Source organism: Chamaea fasciata, unplaced genomic scaffold (genome assembly GCF_029207755.1).
Source record: "Chamaea fasciata isolate MVZ Bird 193981 ecotype frontalis unplaced genomic scaffold, bChaFas1.0.hap1 SCAF_15, whole genome shotgun sequence".
Lineage (NCBI taxonomy): Eukaryota > Metazoa > Chordata > Aves > Passeriformes > Sylviidae > Chamaea > Chamaea fasciata.
In genome coordinates, this window is record NW_027094100.1 from 248,992 (window position 1) to 274,115 (window position 25,124).

General features: G+C 43.3%; 2 protein-coding genes across 2 annotated transcripts in view; both read left to right on the forward strand.

The window, feature by feature from the left end:
• The first annotated feature begins 5,981 nt into the window (after positions 1–5,981).
• Positions 5,982–15,382, forward strand: CDC23 (cell division cycle 23). Its single transcript, XM_066197332.1, has 16 exons — positions 5,982–6,118; positions 6,567–6,639; positions 7,509–7,646; positions 7,909–7,951; positions 8,340–8,445; positions 8,531–8,663; positions 9,641–9,818; positions 9,905–10,002; positions 10,222–10,303; positions 10,880–11,033; positions 11,166–11,285; positions 11,644–11,719; positions 11,997–12,058; positions 12,917–12,995; positions 13,094–13,213; positions 14,095–15,382. The coding sequence occupies exons 1-16, from the start codon at positions 5,991–5,993 to the stop codon at positions 14,263–14,265; spliced, it is 1,761 nt and encodes a 586-aa protein (XP_066053429.1). The 5' UTR covers positions 5,982–5,990; the 3' UTR covers positions 14,266–15,382.
• A 685-nt stretch (positions 15,383–16,067) lies between these two features.
• JAKMIP2 (janus kinase and microtubule interacting protein 2) overlaps positions 16,068–25,124 on the forward strand; it is a 40,789-nt gene continuing 31,732 nt past the window's right edge. Inside the window, exon 1 of the mRNA XM_066197329.1 lies at positions 16,068–16,148. The gene's annotated coding sequence lies outside the window, so the exon portion shown is untranslated. The remainder of the gene's footprint in view (positions 16,149–25,124) is intronic.

Genomic DNA, 25,124 nt, shown 5'->3' on the forward strand with positions numbered 1-25,124 from the left:
CTTATTTCAATGTAGCAATGTTTTTGGCTTGATTTAAGTCCCTCACATCTCAGTTGTTTCATAACCTGAACCATACAAAAGGACCCATTATCCTCAGGTCTTCATAGCCCATCTTTATCTCAATTCACACTTTGCTTGGCAGGCTTAGATCAGTCAAAGTCCATTGGGAAGGAAGGTTTAGAAAAGCACCCAGTCAGTGAACCAGCTCTGGACAGGCTTCCAAGCAACACAAGCCCTGGAAAAACAGGCACAAATGGAGACAGCAGAAAGATAAACTTGCTTTACAAGGTATTTAAAAGTAAAGTCAATCCTTCAGATGGTCTATTTTGCACAGACTGACCTAATCTGCGTAAAATATAATAGAAGGACACATTTCATAACACAAACAAGTGGACAGCTTCAAGCAGGGGGCTCTTTTTCATCCTAATGCAGATGTCAGTTAATTAGAGTAGAAGGTTGTATCATTAGCAGCCAAATCAATATAAAAGGAATTAAGAGCTTGAATAGCAAGCTTTCCTGCTTTCCAGCACAGCACCCGGGGCTGTATTTAGCTAAAATTCAATACACATTAGCGGACAATCAGTGTAGTCTTGTATAGGGATGTCTTCTTGAAATATTTTAATTGGACTCTCTAGTGTTATCAGTGCTAAACAAGATGTCAGATTAACGTAGATGCCTTCCCAAATGGGACTGGCAGCCCACAGGCTGGAGAAGCACATTTACTTCTATTAAAACCTCACTGGTTTTCCAACATGTATTAATAGTATTATTTTCACAGCTACCTTAAGAGTGTCTGAAAAGCATCTTTACATACAGCTGCTCCATCCTGTGAAACTCTGCAGCCCCCATACCGGCAACAGCAGATTCACCCCTTTTTGCCATTTCAGTGCCAGGCGTCATTACTCAAGAGCCCATCAGTCATCCCAGACCAACAGTTTTTATTCTGTGTTTAACAGCTCTGCAGAGAATACAAATCTAAATTGAAATTAGCAAATGTAAAATACTCAACTGAGGACTCCTATAACTGGTACGAGATTTAACGTGGCAACATAACATGCTGCAGCATACACTTCTCATGACAAAAATTGAAACCACTTCCCACTCTGTAGCAACAGTGTCTTAGTCCCCTAACCAGAAAGTTATTTTTACTGTGTTGAGTTTTATCTTTAAAGGCAGCATACAGCAGCTACACTACAAATTTTCTGCACCATAGAGTGGATGTTGCAAACCAAAGTCAAATCTTTCCTCTGAAATGTTTTATCTAACAAGATCAGAAACAAGTAGATCTACAGAAGGACACTACCCAGCTTAGTGAAAATTCTGAAGTTCAGATCAATGCAATCTGTGTAGCTTTAAAATGTCATATCACTTTAATTCTGTGTCTTGGAAAAAACATGAAGCCATTATTTCTCCCCAGTAATAAATAATCTAAGCAATCCAGTACTTTCTGTAATGGAAGAGCTATACACTGTATCTTCCATTACCTTCCAGTTTAATTAAATATTCCTTGAATAAATCTTGTGCTTACACTCTTGTGACATGCTACCAGTGCTGACTTCTCCATTTATAAACTGGCTGGATTCAGTCCAATCATCCCTGATTATTCTACCTGTCACTCACTGAAAACTCCAGACTCTCAGACTCAGTCCTCCTTGGACTCTTCTTTGCTAGTTACTGAATTAATCCTATGAGCTAGGTACCAATATACCTCTTGTAGCTTGCTTCTTTGGAGTGGCCAAGAGGTTGAAGGAGGACAGGACACCAATATTTTTTGAAGTGAAACTACTAGAAGAAATTCAATTTATTAAGCAGCGACACAGCCACTTGATTTAGGTTCAGTTTTCAGTTAGGCAGAAGGCATTGATTCAGTGAGCATGAAAAGCCTCCTCTTTGCCTTTGAATACAGAATCTTCCTACTCATGTCCCTTAACAGTGCAACAGCAGTGTGGGAAGATGATTTCAGAGAAATATTGAGCAATTTTAAAACACACGTATCCTTCAAATGGCTATACATTTCTAGCCCACGGAAACACCATGGTGATTAAAGCTAACCTGCTTTGCTTTCAGTGATAACACACAAGAGGAGAATGTATGTTCAGCTGCCTTCCTTCGGCAGATGAAGGGATATCTTTCAGAGAGGATGCTGCAGTAGTGTATCCATGACTTCAAGGATGCACAGCAGCACACCAAATACAACCCAGTCAAACAAATTCCTAGTTCCTAACATTCAGCCTAACCATAATTTTGACAACTGGTTAAACAAACTTCTTGGTCCCCTGAAAAGGAAGCAAGTCCATGCTCCATTAAATAGGGAACTGCAGTTTAGCAACCATATGAAGGTTCTTGAATAACAGCATATGAAGTATCTGCATGATTCTTAACAATCTCACTGTGATACCCAGAGGGCTTAGTGGGCATTATGCTAAGCAAATGGTCCATGCTGATTTTCTCAGAGCATGTGGCCCAGGTATGCATGCCTAACTGCTACTACTTCCAAGCTCATCAAAAGCTGCATTTAAATCAAATCTCTCAAAACTAGAAAATATATGGCATGAGTCAATGAATTTTTCAGATATGGGGAGGTGATTCAGGCACAATAAACACTTTTGCTGCATCAGTCCATGGCCCGCAGAGGCATTTTATGTCACTTCATCTCAATTAACCTCCCAAGAAAACAACTGAGATCTGAACAAGAGAGGGAGGGGAAAACCAACATTACTGACTACACAATAGCCTACCCTGATGTCATAATGTTGTATTAGTTGAGTCATAGGCAGATTTCTTGGAATTCAGGTCTCCTACCCTTTGAAACGATCACCAGTTGGCGCAAATTTATTCTTTCATCTCAGTTCAAACCAAGTATAAATGGTTTCCTCTCATACTTTAGGGCCACATGGTTTCCAAGTTTTAACATTAATGATGTCCCAGCAGACTGCAAAAAGCAAAAGTGGGAGTTGCGTTAACTATGCTAAATGGAGAGTACAACCAATAGTAGAAAAGTCCTTATCACAGCAGACTTATCAGTGTAAAATTATATAAGACACTGCAATCACAGCCAATCTTTAAAAAAAGTTAAAAAGCACAGTTTTACCTCATCATAATAACGAAATTCAATTCTCTGTCAACAGATGAAACTAACTATGGCAAGACGCTTCACTTGGTAAAGACCACTTACATAGGATTTCATCGAGCATCAGCTGTACATTTGAAGACATCAACTCTGAAAAAAAAATCCTTTTGAAGCACCTACACAACCCACTGGTATGGTGGACACAATTCCAACCCTTCCACCACTGACCATCCTCGTTTTTGACAACATGTTTCTCTGAGGGACTAGAGACAATCTCATCCAGGTAGCTGCGCAATAACGTGGGGCACAAGTTCCCTCCTTCCCAGAGCACCCAGTTAGTACTGCTCAGTTAATCTGTATTTCCCCAGGACACTATCTGTTTTCCTGCACAGAGGATTTCATTAGTCTACTGGCTCTAAAAGCCAGCTTCGGGTGTCACTTCAGAGCCATCTGTTACAGAATGGAATGACAGGAAGAATTACGAGTTCTCATTATGAAGCAAGTCTTAAGCGAGTGAATTACTGAACTTAGCCAACACGAACTTTCCTTTCCCCCTCTTCTGGCAGCTTGGCGAGCGCAAAGCGCCATCTGCTGCTGAGCAGCTGGAACCACAAACGCCGATTCCGGCAGCTGCTGTACTGCTCCAGGGACTCAAAGCCGTCTGATCAGGTACCAACAATTAAACACGTTTTCTCACTGAACAGTTCAGTATTTCACAGCTGCCAGAAACGCTGTACTTCGAGAGAAGTAGTCATAAGAACAGCTGGATCACAGCTGCCCAGGGCTCACACAGCAGGAACCTCACACAAAGGGTATTTTGCCTAGATTTCAGCAAGAAGACAAGTAGCACTTTGTGCATTTTTGCAGCAGGTACCATAGTTCGTACTGAAATCTCACTTCAAATGTATCGTGACCGTTTCCATCGGGAAAACAGCACATGATACCCGGTGGGCCCAAAACTGAAGATAAACAGACTTTGATAAAATTACTTCATAGACCTCACACACACATACAAATTTCTTTAAATATCACTCTTTGTATTCATATAAAAACCAAATATCCTTAAATTAAAACCAGCAGAGAATCACAGAATCATTTAGGTTGGATAAGAGTTCTAAGATCATTGAGTCCAATGAAGGGACCAATGTAATTATCAAACAAATATCAAATACAATGTTTAGGAGCACAGAACACAGCTGATCCCTACATATGGAGAACATAAAAGAGATGGTAAGTACAACAAAAATCTATCATCAGAAAAAGATTCTGAGGCTCTTTCCACATGTGTTTTCGGACGGGACAAAGAGAGAAAGAATGAGGTATAAGTCAGGCATTGTATTGACTAGACCCATCTGCGTAGTGACAACAACAAAGAAGTTTTTATTTACATTTTGGATATATGGGCTGGCTGAGTAATAGCAGTAACTTATATCAAAGCTACAACTGAACTTGCAACACATTTGGCTGAAATGAAGAGAGGGAAAACCCCTTGTAACGCTGAAATTATACTTCAAATAATGGTCTAATTTGCTTTGTCTATTTGAAAGAACATGGAAGACTATAAATAACTCATCATTTCCCGCTTTAACAACAAACTGGGCATTGTCTATCTCTGTAAACCTTCGTAGAACAACCTTAATTTCAGCAGGTGGGTCCAGATGAAATGGTTCCAGATCAACACAACCTTGAAATTTTTATAGTAGTCATCAATAAAGTGAAGGCCAGTGGTAGCCTTAGACTCTATACTGGAGTCAGTGTAAGAATTAATGACATTCACAGCTCATCAAAAAGCCAAAAATCTTTTGTTATGATAATAACAAATTACGTACAATGACACCATGCTCAGCAGCGACACTCCTTTCATCTCCAGTGAACTTGCTGCCAGTTCAAACACTGGCTCCTCTTGTTCAAGTCGTTTCTGCAGTAAAAGTGATTATGAAGGACACTTTCCTGCTACAGAATATTTATTGCCCTTACCATCAGAAGAAGAAAAAAATCAAAAAGTGTAACTTGCAAATGACATACAAAATGAAATTTTACACTATTTTTTCTTCACTTCTGTTTTAAAAGTGATAATTAAAGTTGACATTCTGACCCTAGGATAAGCATACAGGTATATTGTTACTTTTCCAGAAAAGCTTAAAAAGCTCTGGAGCACAACCATCCCAAAAAAAGCGCTTCAATTTCTGTACTGTTAGAAACAAACACCCATTGATTCTATTTAACGTTTTTAAATTATGGCTTTTAGCACAGGAAGTAGCAGTATGTGAGTAAAAAATTTGAAATTATACCAAATGCGACGGTGTTATCAATACACAGGCAAATTGAAATACCTCCTTAAGAAACAATCAACTGATCTTGAAGACTAGAACCTGAGGGCAGAGTGGCATAAACTGAGTATTTCCCCAGTCAGCTAGGAATTAAACAAGAAATCGGGAAGCGGGGTGTTTCTCGGTGTCGGAGCGCCCCGATCCCTCAGCGCCAGCGAGAGCAGGGCCTGAGCCCGGCCACAGCCGGCCAATCAGACGGCAGGGCTCCCGGGCGCGCCCTCCACAGCCGGCCAATCAGACGGCAGGGCTCCCGGGCGCGCCCTCCACAGCCGGCCAATCAGACGGCAGGGCTTCCGGGCGCGCCCTCCACAACCGGCCAATCAGACGGCAGCACTCCTGGGCGCGCCTGAGATTGGTCGCGAGACCTCTTGGACCCGCCCAAGGTGACGACTTCGTGTAGGGGCGGGGGAGTGCCGTGTGCGGGGCGATGATTGGCCGAACCGGCTGGCGGGTGCGCAGTGTACGGGGCTGTGATTGGGCAGACCGCCGGATGGGGCTGTGATTGGTCGGGCCGGCGGGTGGGCGCGCAGTGCACGGGGCTGTGATTGGGCAGACCGGCGGGTGGGGCTGTGATTGGCCGGGCTGGCGCGATGGCGGCGGCGGCAATGGTGGCGGCGGCGGGCGGCAGCGACTTCTCGGATCTGCGGGAGATCAAGAAGCAGCTGCTGAGCGTGGCCGAGCGGAGCCGCGAGCGCGGGCTGCAGCACAGCGGGAAGTGGTGAGCGGAGCCGGGCTCAGCTGGCCGGGCCCCAGCTCGTGGGACCCCCGGTTAGCACGTTCTGTGCCGAGAGGGAGGACGGGACGGCGCTGGGTTTGTTTAGTCTCGAGGAGGCTCGCGGGTACCTCATTCTCTTCTACAACTCCCTGAAAGGAGGGTGCAGTGAGGGGGGAGCCAGGCGCTTCTACCGTCCCTGCAGGGAGGGAACCAGAGGAAATGGCCTCGAGATAGGGGAGATTCAGTAAGATAATGGAATTTTTTTTTCATTGTTCAGGTGGTCAGGCACTGGCATAGGTTTCCCAGGGAGGTGCTTAAGAGGTGTCTGCATCTGACGCTCGGTGGTGTGGTTTAGGGATTAGTAGTAGGGCTGTGCTGGCGGTTGGACTTGATCTTACAGGTCTCCTCCAACCTTGGTGATCCGATGATTCTAATGCTCTCTTTCCCTCAGGGCTGCTGAGCTTGCATTCGCCCTGGAGCCACTGCCCCTGAGTGAGCTGCCGCCTCCCCCCGTGCTCACCGAGGTACGGGCCCAGGCTGTGCCTGGGAAAAGTGGCTGTGAGCTCTGGGAGAGGGTGCTGCAGCTCTTGGGGGTGGGCTGTTTAGTCTTAACTATGGAGGAGAATACGTGATTACAGTGTCCCAGATCCCACGGGGGGAGTCTCCCTGTGCTCCAATCCTGCCATAATGCTGGGAGCGTCCTTTCCATAGCGTGCTCAATGGGTGACAGAGCTGAATGTGCTTTCCCAGACCAAAGCATTTTCTGTTGCTGTGTCCTAAATGAGGCACTCTGTAAGTCAAATTTGAAATCACATACACATTACTTTATTTTTATTCCTCTTTACTAAGGTTAAAGGTTTTTTTTTAATACAAATTATGTTTTGCCATTAAACTTGTGCTCGTCAGGACACAAGAGAAACAAGTTGTGTTTCCATCCCCACCTATGTAGAAATACAGTAGAACGCATAGGTATGTGCTTGTTCTGGTGTATTATAGAAGTGTAGCATGTCATAAATTTCAAGGTATAATAGCCAAGGAAGTGTTCTCTTGTGTGTTAGCAGATTAATATTCTTTTATATGGAATTCCTGAGCAGGTTTCTTGTTTATGGTCCTTCATACTAATTGAATAGCTAAGCCTGCCACAGTTTGTTTCTGGAACCTCACAGTTTATTTTAAATGTTCCTAAATAGTCTGTACTTGTCATTTGAGAACTCTAGAATCAGATCATGTGAGGGAGTGAAGAAACTTTTCTGATAGTACTCAAACCATCTATAAAGTTGCATAAACTACATTTTTAGCTTGTGGAGTAATTTCATTGCTGTGTTTGTAACCATGATTTTCCTAAAGTGTGTCAGAGCTTCTCGGGTCTTAAAACTCTTGTGTGTCCCTGCAGGAGGATGCTCGTGACCTCGATGCCTACACGTTGGCCAAGTCTTACTTTGATCTCAAGGAATATGACAGGGCTGCCTACTTTTTACAGGGCTGCAAGAGCCAGAAAGCTTACTTCTTGTACATGTACTCCAGATACCTGGTAAGGTAGAAAAACAGGTTGCCTCCTAGCACTGAACTCCTCTGCCTCCTACTCCTCCCTGGCATATCCATTTTTTTGCTTATTCTGTTCCTAATGACCAGCTTGAAGTCCAAGCTCTGTGTTGGGGTAAAGAAAGATAGGCTGTTGTTTTCAGAACTGTGCTCTCTGTGAAGACTCAGTTTACACACTGCTGCAGATGCTGCAGCAAACATAGGAAATATACTATTGTAATGTAATCTTGGGTTTCCTTTCTTTTCCACAGTCAGGGGAGAAGAAGAAGGATGATGAGACAGTTGATAGTTTGGGTAAGTCTCTGGTGTCAAGAAACACATGACAGGATAATGAAGCTTTTGCTGTTGACACTTCAGGTTACTCATCTTGGGTCAATGGCTTTCCCCTCAATTTTTTGGATAATAGTGTGCTGTAACATGATTTCTTTCATTCTCTTTTGATTCATTGGCTTAGTTAGAGCCAATGAATTTTGATTCATTGGCTTAATAGATTTTCATTTATTAGGTCTTCTTTTAAACTGGGTGACTAGACTAAGTGATTTTCTTTAAAATAGGGTAAATAAACACAGGCTGGGAAGCTTTCGTGTCATGTCAGTGATAATTCTGAACGTACCCTAGACTTTGCATTGCTGTGGTGAGACTCCTTATTGAAAGCTAGCTGTGTGACTTTCTCCTCTTGTAGGACCTCTGGAAAAAGGACAGGTGAAAAATGAAGCTCTACGAGAATTGAGAGTTGAGCTCAGCAAGAAACACAAGGCACAGGAACTGGATGGATTTGGCCTTTATCTGTAAGTGTCTCCATGTATTTCTTATATATTTGTGTGGATATGCAGAATTTCATGACTCTTGTCAACCTGAATCTTTTTTTTACAGATACGGTGTTGTGCTGCGGAAACTGGACCTGGTGAAAGAAGCGATAGATGTGTTTGTTGAAGCTGCTCATGCCCTGCCTTTGCACTGGGGAGCCTGGCTGGAACTTTGCAACTTGATTACAGATAAAGAGATGGTAAAACTTTGGAGATACCAAGACGTGGTAACAAATCTCAAGAGTTTAGCCCGATTCAGTGACCAGTGATTCTGTGGCCACAAGACTGATGCCCACTGCTTCATTCCCTGAGACACTGTCAGGCAAGGCAATCCACAACTGTAAATTATATTGCTAAATTCTTTTTTATCTTCAATTACTTGCCATGCTGTAGCTTGAGAATCTTTATACAGGCAGGGCTAATTTCTTACCATTCACCCACAAAGTGGTTTAAGAAATTTCTAATTCATGTGTTTTGGAAGTAGTTGTCGCTGGGGTTATCACCTTGTCACATGAAGGAGATCCTCCTGAGAGACTTCTCTTTTTTATTTTCTTAATCTGGTTCTAGTTCCTCAGTTCCTGAGCACTTTTGAAACAATAAATGGAATCATTACTTTCAAAACTGAAATGATAATGTGCGAAGACACATAGGAGGTGAATTGTATCAAAGAAACAAACTTCAGATATAAAACCAAAATAGATTATTTTTCTTTCTGCATGGAATTTGAGTCCACTTCTGGAATTCTTCAGTAAATTCTGGCTGATGAAGTATTTAAAACAGTACTTTAAAAAAAGGTTTAAAAAAGTGATGCAGAAGAGAGTATTACCAATATGTGGAAACAGGGAATTGCATTTTTTATTATCTAATTTTCAGTCTGCTCACTTAGTTCATTGAAATTAGTGTTATGATGCTGATGTTCAAACATAGGAAGAAAGTGCAGTCTTTCAAAGGACTTCTGAATTTAATGGCTGAAGCAAGAGGCAGGTGATGTCATATTTGAAGACAGTTTCTTCCCCAATTTACCAAATGGGTTTAAGAAAGTGTCTGCAGGAAAGCCTCCTACCTCAGGACCATCTAACTAAGTCATGGGAGGGAAGATAATGGATTCTTTGCCGTGTGTAGCTTGTAGAATACTTCTGATTGTCATCTCTTCCTCCTCTTCTTTGATTCTTGCTAGTTGAAGTTCCTGTCCTTGCCAGATACTTGGATGAAAGAGTTCTTTCTTGCACACATTTATACAGAGCTGCAGCTGATAGAGGAAGCTCTGCAGAAGTATCAGAGTCTCATTGATGCAGGATTTTCCAAAAGCACTTATATCATCTCTCAGATTGCAGTTGCTTACCACAATATAAGAGGTCAGTGATACTAAGTAGGAATGACCCTTTTAATGCAAACTTGGCATTTGTGGTTGTTGGTGTCCCATATGCTGTTCTTTCTTCAGATATTGACAAAGCTTTATCCATCTTTAATGAGTTGAGGAAACAAGATCCTTACAGGATAGAAAACATGGACACTTTCTCCAACTTGCTCTACGTAAGGGTAAGCACTCTTCCTGTGGCCTGTGCATAGTGGTAGTGTTTGTTGGAGGTATGTTAAACACTGGCAAAGCAGCTGGTGCTGTCTGGCCTCTCTGAATACAGGCTTTCCACTTCTCAACTCCGTGGAAGAGACGCACTGTATGCATTGCCAGTTGCTTAGGTTTTCTTTCAAAATATAGTGTACTCTCTGTCTCATCACTTTAATGTTTTGTTCCGCTAGAGCATGAAGCCTGAGTTGAGCTACCTGGCTCATAATCTCTGTGAGATAGACAAGTACCGTGTTGAGACCTGCTGTGTAATTGGTGAGAGCCAGTTCTTTAACGTGTTATTTTTACATCTTATTTTGCTGTCTGTAGGCTGTGTGAGGGAATCTTGGAAACACTTGTGGAAGTGATCAGCCAGCAAGGCAATCAAAGTCACCACTTAGTGAATGTGGACTCAGGCAGCCTGAAAAGCAGACTAAATGACAGAGTACCCTTTTCACTCATTTCTCTCTGAAAGCTGCTGTAATATTACTAGGGCAGAAAGGAGACCTGTGTACCTGAAAATCCCTTTATAGTCTTCAAACTCTAATGGAAATACTTGTGTGTCAGGAGCAGGAAATTAATTTGTTAGATCATGCCATTCCAGGGGGATGGAATCATAAATTGATCGGTACAGCTGGAAAAAAATTGACCAGAACACTGGTGAACAGAGTGCAATTATGTCTTTCGAGGTTTGAATCAGTTCTGTCTTTATTAGGCGTCTTTACAATTTGTTAGGCGGTAGTAGATAATACATATTACATCCTTTTTTCTATTTCTCTATTGGTGTAGCCTTTTTTTTTGGTTGGTTGTGGGCTTTTAAAATTTACTTAAATATCATGACTTTTACTTTAGGAAATTATTATAGCTTGCGTTCCCAGCATGAAAAAGCAGCGCTCTATTTCCAGAGGGCCTTGAAACTGAATCCACGTTATCTAGGAGCCTGGACACTTATGGGACATGAGTATATGGAAATGAAGAACACATCTGCAGCTATCCAGGCTTATAGGTACCATACGCTCATGTACTGCACCAAACGGTGTTTGCTTCTGAAATAGTATCTTCTGTTTTTTCTTAGTGTTTTGCTGGACCTGGTTTTGATCCTGACTTTCTGTCTAGTCCATCTCCTTTTCTTTGACAGGCATGCCATAGAGGTGAACAAAAGGGACTACAGAGCATGGTATGGCTTGGGGCAAACCTATGAAATCCTCAAAATGCCATTTTACTGTCTCTACTACTACCGACGAGCCCACCAGCTCAGGTAGAGTTGAGAATGGAGCTGTGTTTATTGGTCTTCATTCTGACATGGTTGATACTGGCTAAGGAATTTACATACAAGAACTAAGTTGGGGAAGGAAAAAATCATCGATGCTTTGTGATGTGTGCAGTCTCACTGTTCCAAATCCTTTTAGTTGTGTTAGTTAACTGTTAATGAAAGCTTTGTCAGTTAAATGTTGAGGATGACTGGTCAGGAGTATGAGTGATGTTTTATGCAAAAGGATGACAACCTGCCAGCTGTAGATTTTTTTTCCCCTGACCACCCCCATCCCCCTACCTTCCCCTTACCCTGAGATCAACTGGCAGTCCATTAAAGTATCTGAAGAATTGCTCTTTTACAGACCAAATGATTCTCGTATGCTGGTTGCTCTAGGAGAATGCTATGAGAAGCTCAATCAGTTGGTGGAAGCTAAGAAGGTGAGAACTGATGTGTAAGACTTCAGAGTGTCTCCCAGAACACTAGGTGAAATTGCAGCAAAATTATGTAGCTAGTGCTACCTGAACTCGTTGGCAGCTACAGTTGGGGAAGTACTGCTGCAGTATAACTAGAGCAGCTGATAAATAAGAAGCTGTCTACAGATACATGCCCCTTTTGCTAAAAAACCCTGTAGTTCTTTGTTTCTGACTTGCATGCTGGAGTCATGAGCTGGAGTAATTTTTGTGGCATGCTTGACTGACTTTCTTTACTTGACAGTGCTATTGGAGAGCTTATGCGGTGGGAGATGTGGAGAAAATGGCACTTGTGAAACTTGCCAAGTGAGTATGTACCCTGACTGAACTGTCAGGGTTGTGTTAAATGCAAGTTGCACTTTGATACCTAATGATAAAATGCAGAACATTAGCAAGTAGAATTGCTGTTAGGCACTATTACTTTTGAAGCTGTGTAAGAATTGGTATCTTTAGGGCTGTAGCGACTGCAAATTTTGGTGTCCAGCTTTATATTTGTTTCCATCAGGATAACTAAAGAGAATGATAGCATAATGTGGGTTGCAAAGGATTTCTAAATCCTGAGGTCATTTGAGCTGCCAGTGCTAGCAATTGTATTTGTCGTATTGCAGCTTAAAAGCAGCCCATGATGGTAGATGATGTACAAAATTGTAGTTTGATATTATTTTTCTTCTCTAGTATACGGCTGTGACATTGGAAAAGGTCTAACGTGAATACTGTGACATCTGCACTAATTTTTTTGGTGCGGATAAAGTAATATAAAGTGGGAAAAGTGAAGGGGAAAAAAGGGGCAAGTGAAAAGTGAAACTGCTGTACAAATTTGGGCTGCAGCAGGGGAAGAAGGAGCACTGGAGGAAACAGCGAGTAAGTAGAATAGCAAAGGTCTCTTAGGAGGTTGAAAATGCAACACAATAAACAAAAGGTGCCTGCTTTGGTTGTGACTGCTTCTAGCTGTCTAGTCACTATCTGACTGCCTCCCTGTCTGTCAGCATGAATGCAGGCTGGATCATCTCTTTCCATGAGGGGCAGTACATGCTGCATATCCTGCAAATTCTGAAGGAAAGGACCTGGCTTTAGTCCAGGTCAGGGTGGGCAGGTACTTTCTCATAGACCAAGGTCTTCAACAGTACAGTCTTATTCCAGTGACCCACTTTTCTCCTTTTCTAGGTTGCATGAACAGCTGAATGAATCTGAACAGGCAGCTCAATGCTACATCAAATACATCCAGGATATCTATTCCTGTGGGGTAAGATGACATCTTGGGAATAAAAGGAGAAGTAAACATGGTGTGGAACTACTTTGGAAGGCACTTACAGATGATGTTTTTTACCACACTCACTGTAGGAGGTAGTGGAGCACCTGGAGGTCAGCACTGCATTTCGTTACCTGGCCCAGTACTACTTCAAATGTAAGCTTTGGGATGAAGCCTCAGCATGTGCTCAGAAATGCTGTGCCTTCAATGATGTGAGTAGCTGCACAGTCGTTGGTGCTTCTTTCTTAAGGGATCTATGACCTTGATCTTGGCTCCCCTCAGAGTAGGAGGAATCTTTTATGAAGGAATGAGGGCTGTCTGCCATACAGTTCACATCTTGAATGGTGGTTGTCCTGTATACCTAATCAAGTCATGCTGAGTATAGTTGATATAAGTCATGGGATGTGGTGTAGATAGTGAAATTGAATCATATCTCATTGGTATTCACTAAGTAAAATAATTTGAAGCTTCACATTGCAGTCTTAAGGTGGCTAAAAATCTTGGTGGTGAGGAGGTAGTTAAATGGTCACAAACACCCAGACACTGTGTAGTGGTGGTACTTCTAAAACTTATTTTTTCTCATCCTCTGTGTGTCGACAGCGTAGAGGATATAATAGTACTTGGGTTTTGTGTGCAACTCCGTACTCTGTGATGTTATGTATCTGTGAGTGGGCAGTTTGGGATTTTTAATTTCAGCCTAGTGGTAGACACTAATGATGAGTGCAGGGTGTTTGGCTTATCCTTGACAAAGCTGCCTGGAGCTCTCTATGACCTGAATTCACCTTATTCTAACTTTTCCCAATTTACTTTTTGCTGGAACATTTAGAGAGCTTCAGTGGTTGATGGGTCTGTTCTCTGAAATACTCAAGAAACACCCCAATCAGGAGTAAAAGGAGGAAAGACTGAAACCAAAAAAGTGACTTACCTTAACATTTCTAAGGAGCAGAAGAAAAAAGAATTGAGAATGGCTTTTATAGTTCGTACCCTTACAGAATGACAAACTACTTCGAGTTACACTGCTTATGTACTGAATTTCACCCAGAAACCATTCATTCATAGGTGTATTGTTCTGTTTTCTACAAATTAATTTCAGACTAGAGAAGAAGGAAAGGCCCTGCTGCGCCAGATCTTACAGCTTCGCAACCAAGGAGAAACGTCATCCACAGATGTTGCTGCTCCCTTTTTCCTTCCTGCATCCTTGTCAGCCAGCAACACTCCCACACGTCGTGTCTCCCCTCTCAATCTGTCTTCTGTAACACCATGAACAATTCTGATACTTCTAACTTGTGCATTGGATGTGACATTGCAGATGGGACATGCAACCACTTAATCTTTCTAGGGATATTCCTCCTTTTGTTGTTGCCCTCACAGGAAGGGTAGGAGTTAGCAGAGTCCACAGCTGAAGACAGATGGGCCCCAACAAGCAGAGGGCAGCCTGATGTGAAAGTGCCTGTGCTGCGATGTGAGAACCTGCTCTACTTCTCACCAAGTCATTCCAGTCAGAGGGCAAACATGTCCCACTACAAAGGACTGCTCCTCAGTGAGGCATTGGGAAGAGCTTGTCTGCTTGAGTTAAAATACATTTAAAGTTTGATTCTGCCAAGTTACCTCTGGTCTTTACTGCACTTCTTTGGATAACCTCTTACTGCTGTCCTCATCAGAGACTGTTACCTACCTGTCTACTTAATGACTTTTGCTTGTCTTGAACTACGGAGGAGATGTTTCGCTAAAGCAGTAGAATAGGCACTTAGAGATAGGACCCGTGGCTATGTAAAAGGATTGGCAAATACCAGAGGAATCCCAAGTAGCTTAAGGTGATGGCTGTCAGAGTTCTCACTGTAGATCTGATGGATAGTTTTGGCTTTCAGTAGAGAAGCAGTTGGAATCGCACAATTAAAAAAAAATAATGGTGAAGTTACAGTCCTTGGGCTTCTTTATGGTGCAGCTTTCATGTGTACTGTAGCAATGGAATCAAATGAGCTATAATGGATCATTTTGTTAAGGAGGCAAAAAGATAATTATTATGCCTTTATTTCAGAGAATTAGTGTTCACCCCTATAAATTTACAGCCTTATCCCTATATCTGTGGCATGACTTTAAATCAATGACAAAGCATTTTAAAAACCTTTTCCCATTTAGCCATAGCTTCCTGTGTTTCATGAGACCAGTTGTACAGGTGGGCACATAGGAAACCTGTGGGTCACAGCCCTGGGCCCCCTGTACAATGCAATTGCATCATGTGCATGGAGCAGAGGGAACCCATGTCCTTAGTTCTGCATCTCTATAGAGATTACTGCCTTGTTTTATGTTCCATAGTATCCATTCAACAACCATTTCTACTGGCAGGTGCTTTAAAACACTAAAACCGGGTCTTGATGTATTTTGCAAGAGCTCTCCTAATTATTCCATGCGAACCTGAGGATATCAATGAGACCATTTGTAAAATTGTTGTCACTAGGGGCAAATTGTGCTTGATAAACTTGGTGGCCCTCTACGTGGAGGTTAATGTGCCGATGGATAAGGGGAGAGCGACTCATGTCATTTACCCGCGCTCGTGCAAAGCATTTAGTGCTGCTGCTTCCACACAGCGTCCTTGCCTCAAAGCTGGAAAGATACGGCCTGGACAGGTAGACGCCAGGGTGATGAAAGTCACACTCCCAAAAAATACTGTGGCCATTGACCCGCTGTCCATATGGAGAGTAAGGATGAGGCGTGTCCCTCGGGAGTTGCAAGGCCTGGGGCGAGCTCCAGCTCGGGGCCACGGGGGCTCCGGACGCCTCGTGTCGCCCCGGCTGAGGCCCGGGGGCTGCGGCCCCTCGCCCTCAGAGGCCGGCTCGTCAGACGCCGCCGGCAGGGAGCCCTGGCGGAGCCGCAGGGCCCGGGGCCCCGCCGGCACGCCTCGGCCGGGCCGGGCCGCGCTCCCCGCGGCGCCGCCAGCGCTGCCGGGGCGCAGCTGCGACGGGGCGGGCGGGGCTGCCGCAGCCCCGGACCGGCAGCGCAGCCTCGGCCGCGGGGCGGCGGCGGGGCCTCGGCGCCGGCGCGCAGGAGGCGGCGGGGCCAGTGCGGGCGCTGGAGCCGCCGCGGCGGCAGGAAGATGGATGCGCCGCGCTCGTCCCTCGCCGCTCGGCATCTTTCCCTGGCGGCACGGTGAGCGGCGGCGGCGGCGGCCGAGAGGATCGCCCGGTGCCCGCGGCGGTAGAACAATGACCGGGCGGCTGCGGGGGGCCGGGGCGGCGGCGCGTACGGGGAGAGGAGGCGATGGAGGTGACGGGCGGGAGGGGAGGGGAGCGGGAGCCGGCGCCGGTGATGGAGAGATGGCGGGAGAGGTGTGGCAGGCGCCCCGCACCATTGTGCGCCTGGCGGTCATTGTCCGCCCGCTGCGGGCGCGGCGCGCTGGGCGCGGCGGCTGGCGCGGGCGAGGGAAGGGATGCTCCGGGGCTGGTGGCGGTCGGCGGAGCTCGGGCTGGGCCTCGGCGTGACGGCGCCGCGGGGGAGCCCGAGCGGAGCGAGGCCAGCGGGCCCTGCGGGCGCTCCCTGCGCTCCTGCCCACCCGCCGCGCATCTGTGCCCGCTCCGCCGCTCCCGCGCCGGTACGCGAGGCTTCCTGCCCGGCGCAACGTTCAGGACGTTTCCTGGGCTGGCGGGGCTGGCGTGTCTATGTGTGAGAAGACATTCCGTCTTGCAAACGAGACCCCGCAGTATGCATCTCTTTGTATATGCAACGCATGCCTTTTTCACAGCCGCTGATGGAGGAAACCTGCCTCTTGGACTGGTTGGCAATTTATGTTTAAATTACCGGATTGCCATCCCTCGGTTTCATTTTGGCCACTTAAAACAGATCTAGATCCTACATTTGACCTACCTTATGGCACTGAATACTCATTTGTAGCCTGTTTCTGGTTTTTGCTATGAATGCAAATATTTAAAAGATGCTGCTCCTACCTTATAGGTTGGGAACATAGAAACTTACATATTTCAAAAATTTGCTTTGACCTCTTGTAAGAAAAAACCCCCGGAGATGCTTTTTTAACAAACATTTGCATTCTGATGCGGTGCCTTGCCTCAGTGTAAGGTGACATGTTGGACTCCCATTCTCAGCGTCTCTGATTTGCTGGGTCAGATTCTGCCACGGTGCAGGTGTTGTGCTTGGTCTAAGCATCAGGGTAGCCCATCAGGAGAATGTTTTGTTCTTTTTCAGGCTGTAATGTGAGGTTTATTGCTTTGCTCTGACTCAGGTTTTGTTTCTATTGATCTGGCCTACTCCTCTGCATAGGAATTTCAAACCCAGGGCTGCTATGCTGTAAATGCTGCCTCTTCTGGCACTCAACCTGGCTCAGATAGGTGCTTCAGTGAGGTAAACACCTGGTGATTTTAACAGGTTTTCTAGGAATAGGTGTGATTTTGGTGAAATTTGGGAGTGAGGGCACAAGACACAAGTACTCCATCAGTAGTTCTGTGTTAATCCAAAGATGCCATGGGCACCTCGACACAAGAAGGACATCACACTACTGAGAGTGTCTCCACAGCAGGGTGACCAAGATGGGGAAAGGTCTTGAGGACAAGATTTAGGAGGAGCATGGGATGGCATTTGCTTTGTTCAGCTTGGAGAAGAGAAGGCTGAGAGGTGACCCCATCACAATCCACAGCTTCCTCAAGGGTCAGCAGAGGGGGAGGTGCTGATCTCCTCTCTCTGGTGACCAGCAGGACACAAGGAAATGGAATGAAACTGCATCAGGGGAGGTTGAGACTGGACAGTAGGAAATGCTGCTTCACTGAGAGGGTGGCTGGATACTGGAACAGACGTTCCAGGGAAGTGGTTGGGACACTAAACCCGTCAGAGTTCAAGGACTATCTGAATGGTGCTCTTAGTCATGTGGTTTTGTATTATGTGGTCCTGTGAGAAGCAGGGTGTTGTACTCAGTGGTTCTTATGGAAACCTTCCAACGTGAGATATTCTGTGATTCTAATCAAGTTGTGTGATTGGAACCATTTCCACCCTTGCTTCCACAGGAAGCAAAATCCTAGGGAGAAGCCTCAGGGAGGAAAGGCTGGGAAGTTTTTGCTGGGCTTTCCATCGGAGTGACCCAGCGGAGGTGGCTGCCAGGAACTGTTGATGGATTGCCCCTTTGGCTTTGTCTGTTTCCCAGAGCTGTGTCAATTTGGTGGTCTGCTGGGATTCCCTGCTTGTCAGCAGAACTCCTACCAGAAAGGAGTGGGCTGTCAGTGACAGATACTGCAACCTTTCTGGCCTCCTGCTCTCTGACTGACGGTTTTGGTAGCGCCTGAGGTAGAGAGATGTGGCTCTCACCTTGGAGATGATTTTGAGCCAGGTATTTCCAGTGTCCTCACCAAGCCTAACTTCAAGCTCTGTGATACTGCTAATGCATTGACTCAGCCTCCCTTCTGAGAACCTTGCCCCTGTCACCTTTCAGTGGCTTCTGATAATCCCTCTGCTTTCAGAGGCTGTTCCCAGCTCAGTAATTTTCTGAATAAGAACTTTGGTATCCTGCACATTGAGAATTGAACATAAGGTGGATCTTCTGTATGTATGGTTAATGTATGGTTGTGTGTGGTTGTGTTTTAAGGAGGTGATTAGCTGTTTTAATTTGTAAATATATGCTGGGTTCTGGTAGACTTTTTACTCTCAAGACTTCAGTGTAGCTGGAAAGATGCTGCATAAGTTCTCTGTCATTACAAAGCATAAGTGACCTCAAGGTATTCAAGTCAGGAAAATGCTGTGAAATGTAACCATAGAATGATGCCCAGAATAATTTTCAATTTTCTTCTCCATTCATTTAATAGTTGATATTGTGGTTTAGAATGTTACAAAAATAGTCCTTCAACTGTAACAAAGGTGTGGTAATGGATTCTACTGCTGTAAGGCTGGTATACCTCAGATGTAGCTTGAGCAGTTGAAATCCAAGTAGTTTGTTAATTGTAACCCCCAGGGTTTTCCCCTCTTCTTTTTAGCCAAACTGTGCAGACCTGAAGATGCTTTCACGACTCAGTCGTGGTAATTTTTAATAGTGGTAAATATTTTGCTTTCTATTGGCTCTGTGAAGTCATGAGGTGGCAAAATAGTCCTTACCGGATGCCCGAATTTTGAGTCATTTTTCAGTGATGTTGTATCTTCTAGGTCCATCAGATTTCTCTTTAATCTTTGTGCATGACAATGCAAGATTTGTACTACAGGACTGCAAACCAAAGGATTTTGTTTTAAAAACCAAATTTAAAAAATATTTTTGTTAATATTATTTACTTGAATTTATAAGTACATGTTTGCATGATGTCTTTTGAAATCCATAGCCTACTTAAATTCCAAGCAGGTAACATCTTCAAAGTTCCTCTATAAATCTATATCCCTTCAAGGTCGAGTCTTTATCAGATTATAGCAATTTTATCTTGCCATCTTCAGAGACAGGTTCTCTGCTGCCTTCTCTTTATAGGTCTGTGCAAAGCATTTGTGCAGTTCTCTGTCATCAGCTCCCAAAATCCAGAATTCATGAGGGTAGAAAAATGTAATTTTGGTAGTACTTCTAGTTTCCGTATATTTAAGGTCTGTTTGAATTTCTCCTTTAAAATATGAGGACTAGAAATCTTTGCTTCAGGAGGTAGGGCTCAAAATAGAAAATTCAAGAGCATGCTGGAAGAACCATGAGAAAGCTCTATGGTGTGGCCACACTGAACACTGTCAGGTCAAATAAGCATAAACACAGCTTCTTTGGAAACAACAGAAGAGTGTGGATCACAGTCTGAGTTTGGACTCCGAAACATCCAGTCTACTTGGAAGGAAAAATAATACGTGGAGGTGTGTTCAGGAACCTGGGCTTTCAGTTCTTCTCGCTAGAACTGATGATGCTGATGGTTTGCTTGCCATGCATTGGGATCACTGGTGGGTTGCTGCGAAACCGTCACTCATCCTTTAGGATCTGCTCTTCCTCTAGAAGATCGTATTTGGACATCACCTTTCCCTGTGCTGAGCAGTGTGCATCAGCCATGGTCACAGGAGGACCAAAGTGGACTGATAAATGTGACTATCCACACAGCAGCATTTCACAAGAAAGAGGCACACAAATCCAGCACACGCTGCTACGCAGCTGCACAATGAAACCTTCTTAGTTAACAGTTTAACAAATACCAACAAATAAGGAATGCAAATGAGCACTGGCTAGACTACACTTCCATTTCTAACTTTGGATAAAATGAAATGAAGTGAAATGAATAATAAAGCAGACTGATATACCTGAGAAAATTGTTAGGATAGAAGAGCTGGTATGGTGTACCAGATCTTTTTTTTATGTTAAAAATGGTAATGCAAAGTATAACAGCATCTCAGATTATTTTATAAAAGATAATGAATTATTTGAATTAATTGAGAGCAGCTGATGCTAAAATGCATGTTGGCTCACATTTTCATTTTATGCATTCCTTCTATCTCCATCCAGGAGGTAATATCTTCCCCCCATACTCCATTTCTCAAAGTATTAGTTTAATTTTTTGAAATGGTATATTACAGTATTCCTTAAAGCGTTTAAGGGAAAGACCTGTTAAAACTTACATTGCATGGACTGTAAACCAAGGGGCTAAATAATGGAAATTAAAATGGAAAAGAAGAGGAAACAGTTGTTGAAAATTGCATTGAGGTCCCAGGTGGTTTAGGGTAACCAGTAATGAGTGAGCATATAAAATTGGAAGAAATGGTAGAGTTGGGATTTTTTTCTGGAGTTTTTTCCCCCTGTATGTGCACTGGTTTGCTAATGTTCATCGAGCTGATGTTTTTAATGGGTGCAGAAATCCTTTTAATTTTTCTTTTCTATAATGTAAACAAAATCCTAAGAACTCTTAATGTTACAAGTGATAGAAATTAATTAGAATTAATACTGTACTGTTTGGCATGTATTTGGGGTAGGCTTGGTGTACAAAAATTATAAAAAGACTTAAAATTATGTTAATATATAACATGCACTTAGATTTTTATGAACATTAATGAGATTTTTGGTTTAAGTTCTGTGATTTGTAGATAAATCCTTGGGGTTTTTTCTCTGAATTTATTTGTACTTAATATTTAAGGTCCTGTAAGATGCTTTATTCCATCTCTGTGCATTGGTGAGGAACAAAATGAGATGCAGTCATTCTTTGAGAATCTGCTTTATTTAATACAGCCCTTAATAACATCCCCTTTTCATGTCCCCTCTCTGACAGGAAATTGTGATCAGTTACAATCAGTCTTAGGTGAGCACGGGGTACGTGGGGACTGTTGCTCTGGAAAAAGATTGGATTATTTGCATCTGAAGGAACAGTTGTGCTGGGTACTGGTTGGTAGCTTATAACTCCGGAAAGAGTGTGTAATTAATTTGGAAGTGCTTTCAAGAGCAAACCTGTAAGTTCAGTGTGTGTCCAGTGTGTGTTTCAGAGGCACAGTGGAGAGCTGACAAGCATCTGTGCCTTTGGTGTGGTTGGATCCCTGCCCCAGCCGCGTCCAGCAAAGCTGCTTGCAGGTCCCTTTTGCATTATGTCACGGGTTTTTATGGGTTGCAACATGACCTACATGTTGCTGTTTTCTTGGAATATGAAGTGGGTGTCTGTGATCTGCACGGGACTTGTGTTAGGTGAACTCAATGAGGATTTAGGCATTTGGAAATTTATTTGAAATTAAATATAGTATCTTAGTGTTTATTCAAATCTCTCTGAAATTACCATAGAATATTTTTCTGGTTTCAGCCCTAATGAAAATCTGCACATTCAAGAGAGTATCCTGAATTTCTCAGTTTTGTCACATCATGCATGAACCAGCATCTCAGCTGGATCTAGTGGGTGGTGTTTCATGCTTACACCTTTTTTTCAGGTGAGAAATCAGCTTATCACCTGCTGTCCTGGTCGTCATAATACAAATAGACGCTGGTGCTTCCATTTTTAAAGCAGCACAGTTCAGCTAAATATCATCCTGTGAGTTTTCAGTAGTACGTTTTAGATGGTAAACTGTAAGGATAAATTCTACATTTAACATGAGTTTCACTTTATTCTGGTTTATTTGTCAAGTTCTGTTCTTCCCATTACGAGCAGAGCTACTTAAGTCAGCACGTGTGGTGTTCCATGGTCTGTTTTCATTTGGTTTGTTGGGAAACACAGGAAAAGCATGATGAGTACTTGTTTCTCAGCTGAGCTGTGCCCCTGGCAGGAGAGATTTCTGCTGTTTCAGACCATTAAAGAGTTCACAGACTCTAGGGATGACAAGGGAACCTATCTTTCCCCATATTATAGAAGGATAAGATTCACAACGATTTGCAAATGAGAAAAAACCATTGCTTGTAATATTTTATTTTTAGAGGTATTTTGAGTCTGAAAGATGTATAGAAATGACTAATGTAAAAGATGTGTTTGCTGCTGGAAAGTTAATGTGAACAGATAAACTGCCAGCTTTGTTTTTGCTGGACTTGCCTGGTAGTGGGAACATTCATGTTCTTTTCACCGAAAATGGAAGGAAAAGACATGAGGGATACAGGACATGGGAAATTAGAGCAATGTGTACATGAGCTTCTTTAAGGCATTGATGGCAATAGAGTGGGAGAAGAAAATACATTTCTTGAAGCTGTGTTGAGCTGCAAGCTGATAAGAAATTGCGAGAAGTTGGCAACCTGGTTGGAAGTAAGGTATTCAGAAAAGAAAACAGTTCATTGTAGAGATCTGTTTTGTTAAAGGTGGACATGGGAGGCCAGAGTGCAGATTTTTTTAATCTGTTCTGAAACCAATGTCTGCATTTATTGGCTATATCAAGAGCTGAACTAAAAATGGCAAAAACTTCCAAAGTTAACCTTATTGCTTTAAGTAGAGAAATTACTTAAATTTCTGACAATTGTTAGTAGTGAATGTAAGATACCTTCCTCTGGTATCTCTAAGACAAGAGGGGATCATTCCTAGGGCCTTAGAAGGAAATGGAAGAGTTTTCAGGCAAAGGATCTCGGGCGTGAGTTTTCCCTCTCTTGTTTATATGCATTTCAGTTAAATAACAGACGGTTTTGTTGGGTTGTTAAAATCAAATAAAGCAGAGCCCGGTATGATAAACTCCATGAATTGCAGTGCTTCTCTTCCAGGTGGTGCATGTTGTCTGGTGGTTGATTGTGATTGACCTGCGTAAAATAATGCGCCAAGTACAAAACCACTAAAATGCTTTGTTTAGAGTCTCCAGTCAGTATCCATTTGCATTTTGTGCTGGAAAGTACTGGTTCTGGAAAACGTCCACTTCCTTTTGGGATAGGGAGGGATTTTCTTTATCACTGTTAGTGTTCTCAGTGTGCGTTTTGTTACACCAACTTCTAGGAAAATAACTGTACGAGAAAGAGACAGATGGTATTTTAGCCATGGAATACTAGAATATTGTTTTAACAAATCTGCTTAGCTCTGCTGCGGGTAACAATAATGCTTCTGTCCCCTTTTTACTGTTTCCATGGAGTCGCCAGCTACTTGGATAGGGTTTTTTTGGTTCATGTTTTAGAGCAAGGGCCAATGGTAATTTTAGCATGAGCAGCCTAGCAGCAGCAGATTCATCCCGTATTCCTTGTGTAGAGTCCCATATCCAAAGGATATTGTGAGCTCAGTTCAGAAGGTATTTTAATATTCCTGGAAATTATTACGGTATTGATTAGAAATCTAACTACAATACAATGATTTTTGTACAGTCAAAATCAGAGGGTGGTTAGGATTTGTCCTGAAGAGCTCGTAAATAAAATCCAAAGCAAAGACTTAATTTAGGATTCATTCAAATCCCACTAAGGCAAATGAGACAGATTTTGGAGGCGCAGGGAGTTTTTTATGGTCAGTGTTCCCCTTGTAGCTAGCAGAGTTGGTGCAGTAATGGGAATTAGCTTATGTGGAAACATTATTTCCCTAAAGCGTTGCTTAAGACCAGATCAACGAAGAAGCTTGAATCCAGTCTGGGTACTGGAATTTCCAGCGTGTAAGCACTGGAACTGCTCCTCTAGTTCTAAGGGGTTTTCACCATTTTGTGGGAATAGAAAATGCCTCTTTCAAAATTGTTGCAGATTGTTGGCAGGGATGGTGAAGCACAGAAAGGTCACGAGGATTTGCCGAAGGTGAAAAAGCTTCAAGGGAAACTTGCATCATGCTCCACGTTCCGGTGTTCTGGTTCTAGAGTCAGGATTGGGATCTAGAGCCAGGGTGCTTGGATCAGCAGTCGTGATTTGGAGCACCCCCTCATGCTAAGATTACCTAACCTGATTCTCAGCACCCTTTCCTGATGGAGAGTTGTGTCAGTGGGGTTCCAAATTAGCTTGTTAATTGTTATCTTGGCAAGAGCTGAAATGCTGGCTCTGGGCTCAGAAAAACAAGTTTAGATGAGAGTTTTTGCTTGTTCGCATAGCTAAATCCACTTTACAGTAGAGCCACTCCTTGAGCAGAACCAAGTGTCTGAGAGCAAGGTGTTGGGAGGAACACATGTGTGAGTTAGTGTTTCTATCTCTTCTTGCCCTCAGAAAACAGAAAATTATAACTGAAATTAAAGTATGACCCTTGGTGTGAGCTCAGATGGAGGCAGAGCCTTCCTATGGGCAAGAAAAATAAAAGTCCCTTTCTTTTAATTGCAATTTTAGCTACACACACCTTGTTCATTGGCAATGAAATTATTTTGCCCATGCAGCAATTTCCTCTTTAGTAGAACATAAATGATCACACAAATGAGACAATTCCAAAGTTCCTGATAGTCGCTCCCTAGTACTTTAGGTGCTACGTTATTCCCAGAAACTTCCTCCTGGGACTGCAGATTTCAGAGGAGTCAGTAAGAGACGCTCTGTTAGAGGGGATCAGTTGATCCTTGAAATGGACAGATGAGCTGGTGCTTGTACTAGCATCCTTCCTGAAGTATGTTCTTCCTTGTAATAGGGACTTCTGTGGAAGAGGACTGTCAAGTACTGGGAGTAAGTAAGCAAACTTGGCATGTGCCCTGTTTCTCACTGTTGATAGAACAGGTTACATGTATTAGTTTACTGAGCTGTTAACTTTTACACACTGGTTAGAAGTGTTTGTCAGTTGGGCAGAACTGCACAGTTTGCTCAGTTTTCTGTTGTCTGAAACTGCCTCCCTGCTCTGGAAGACCTGAGACCATTGATGC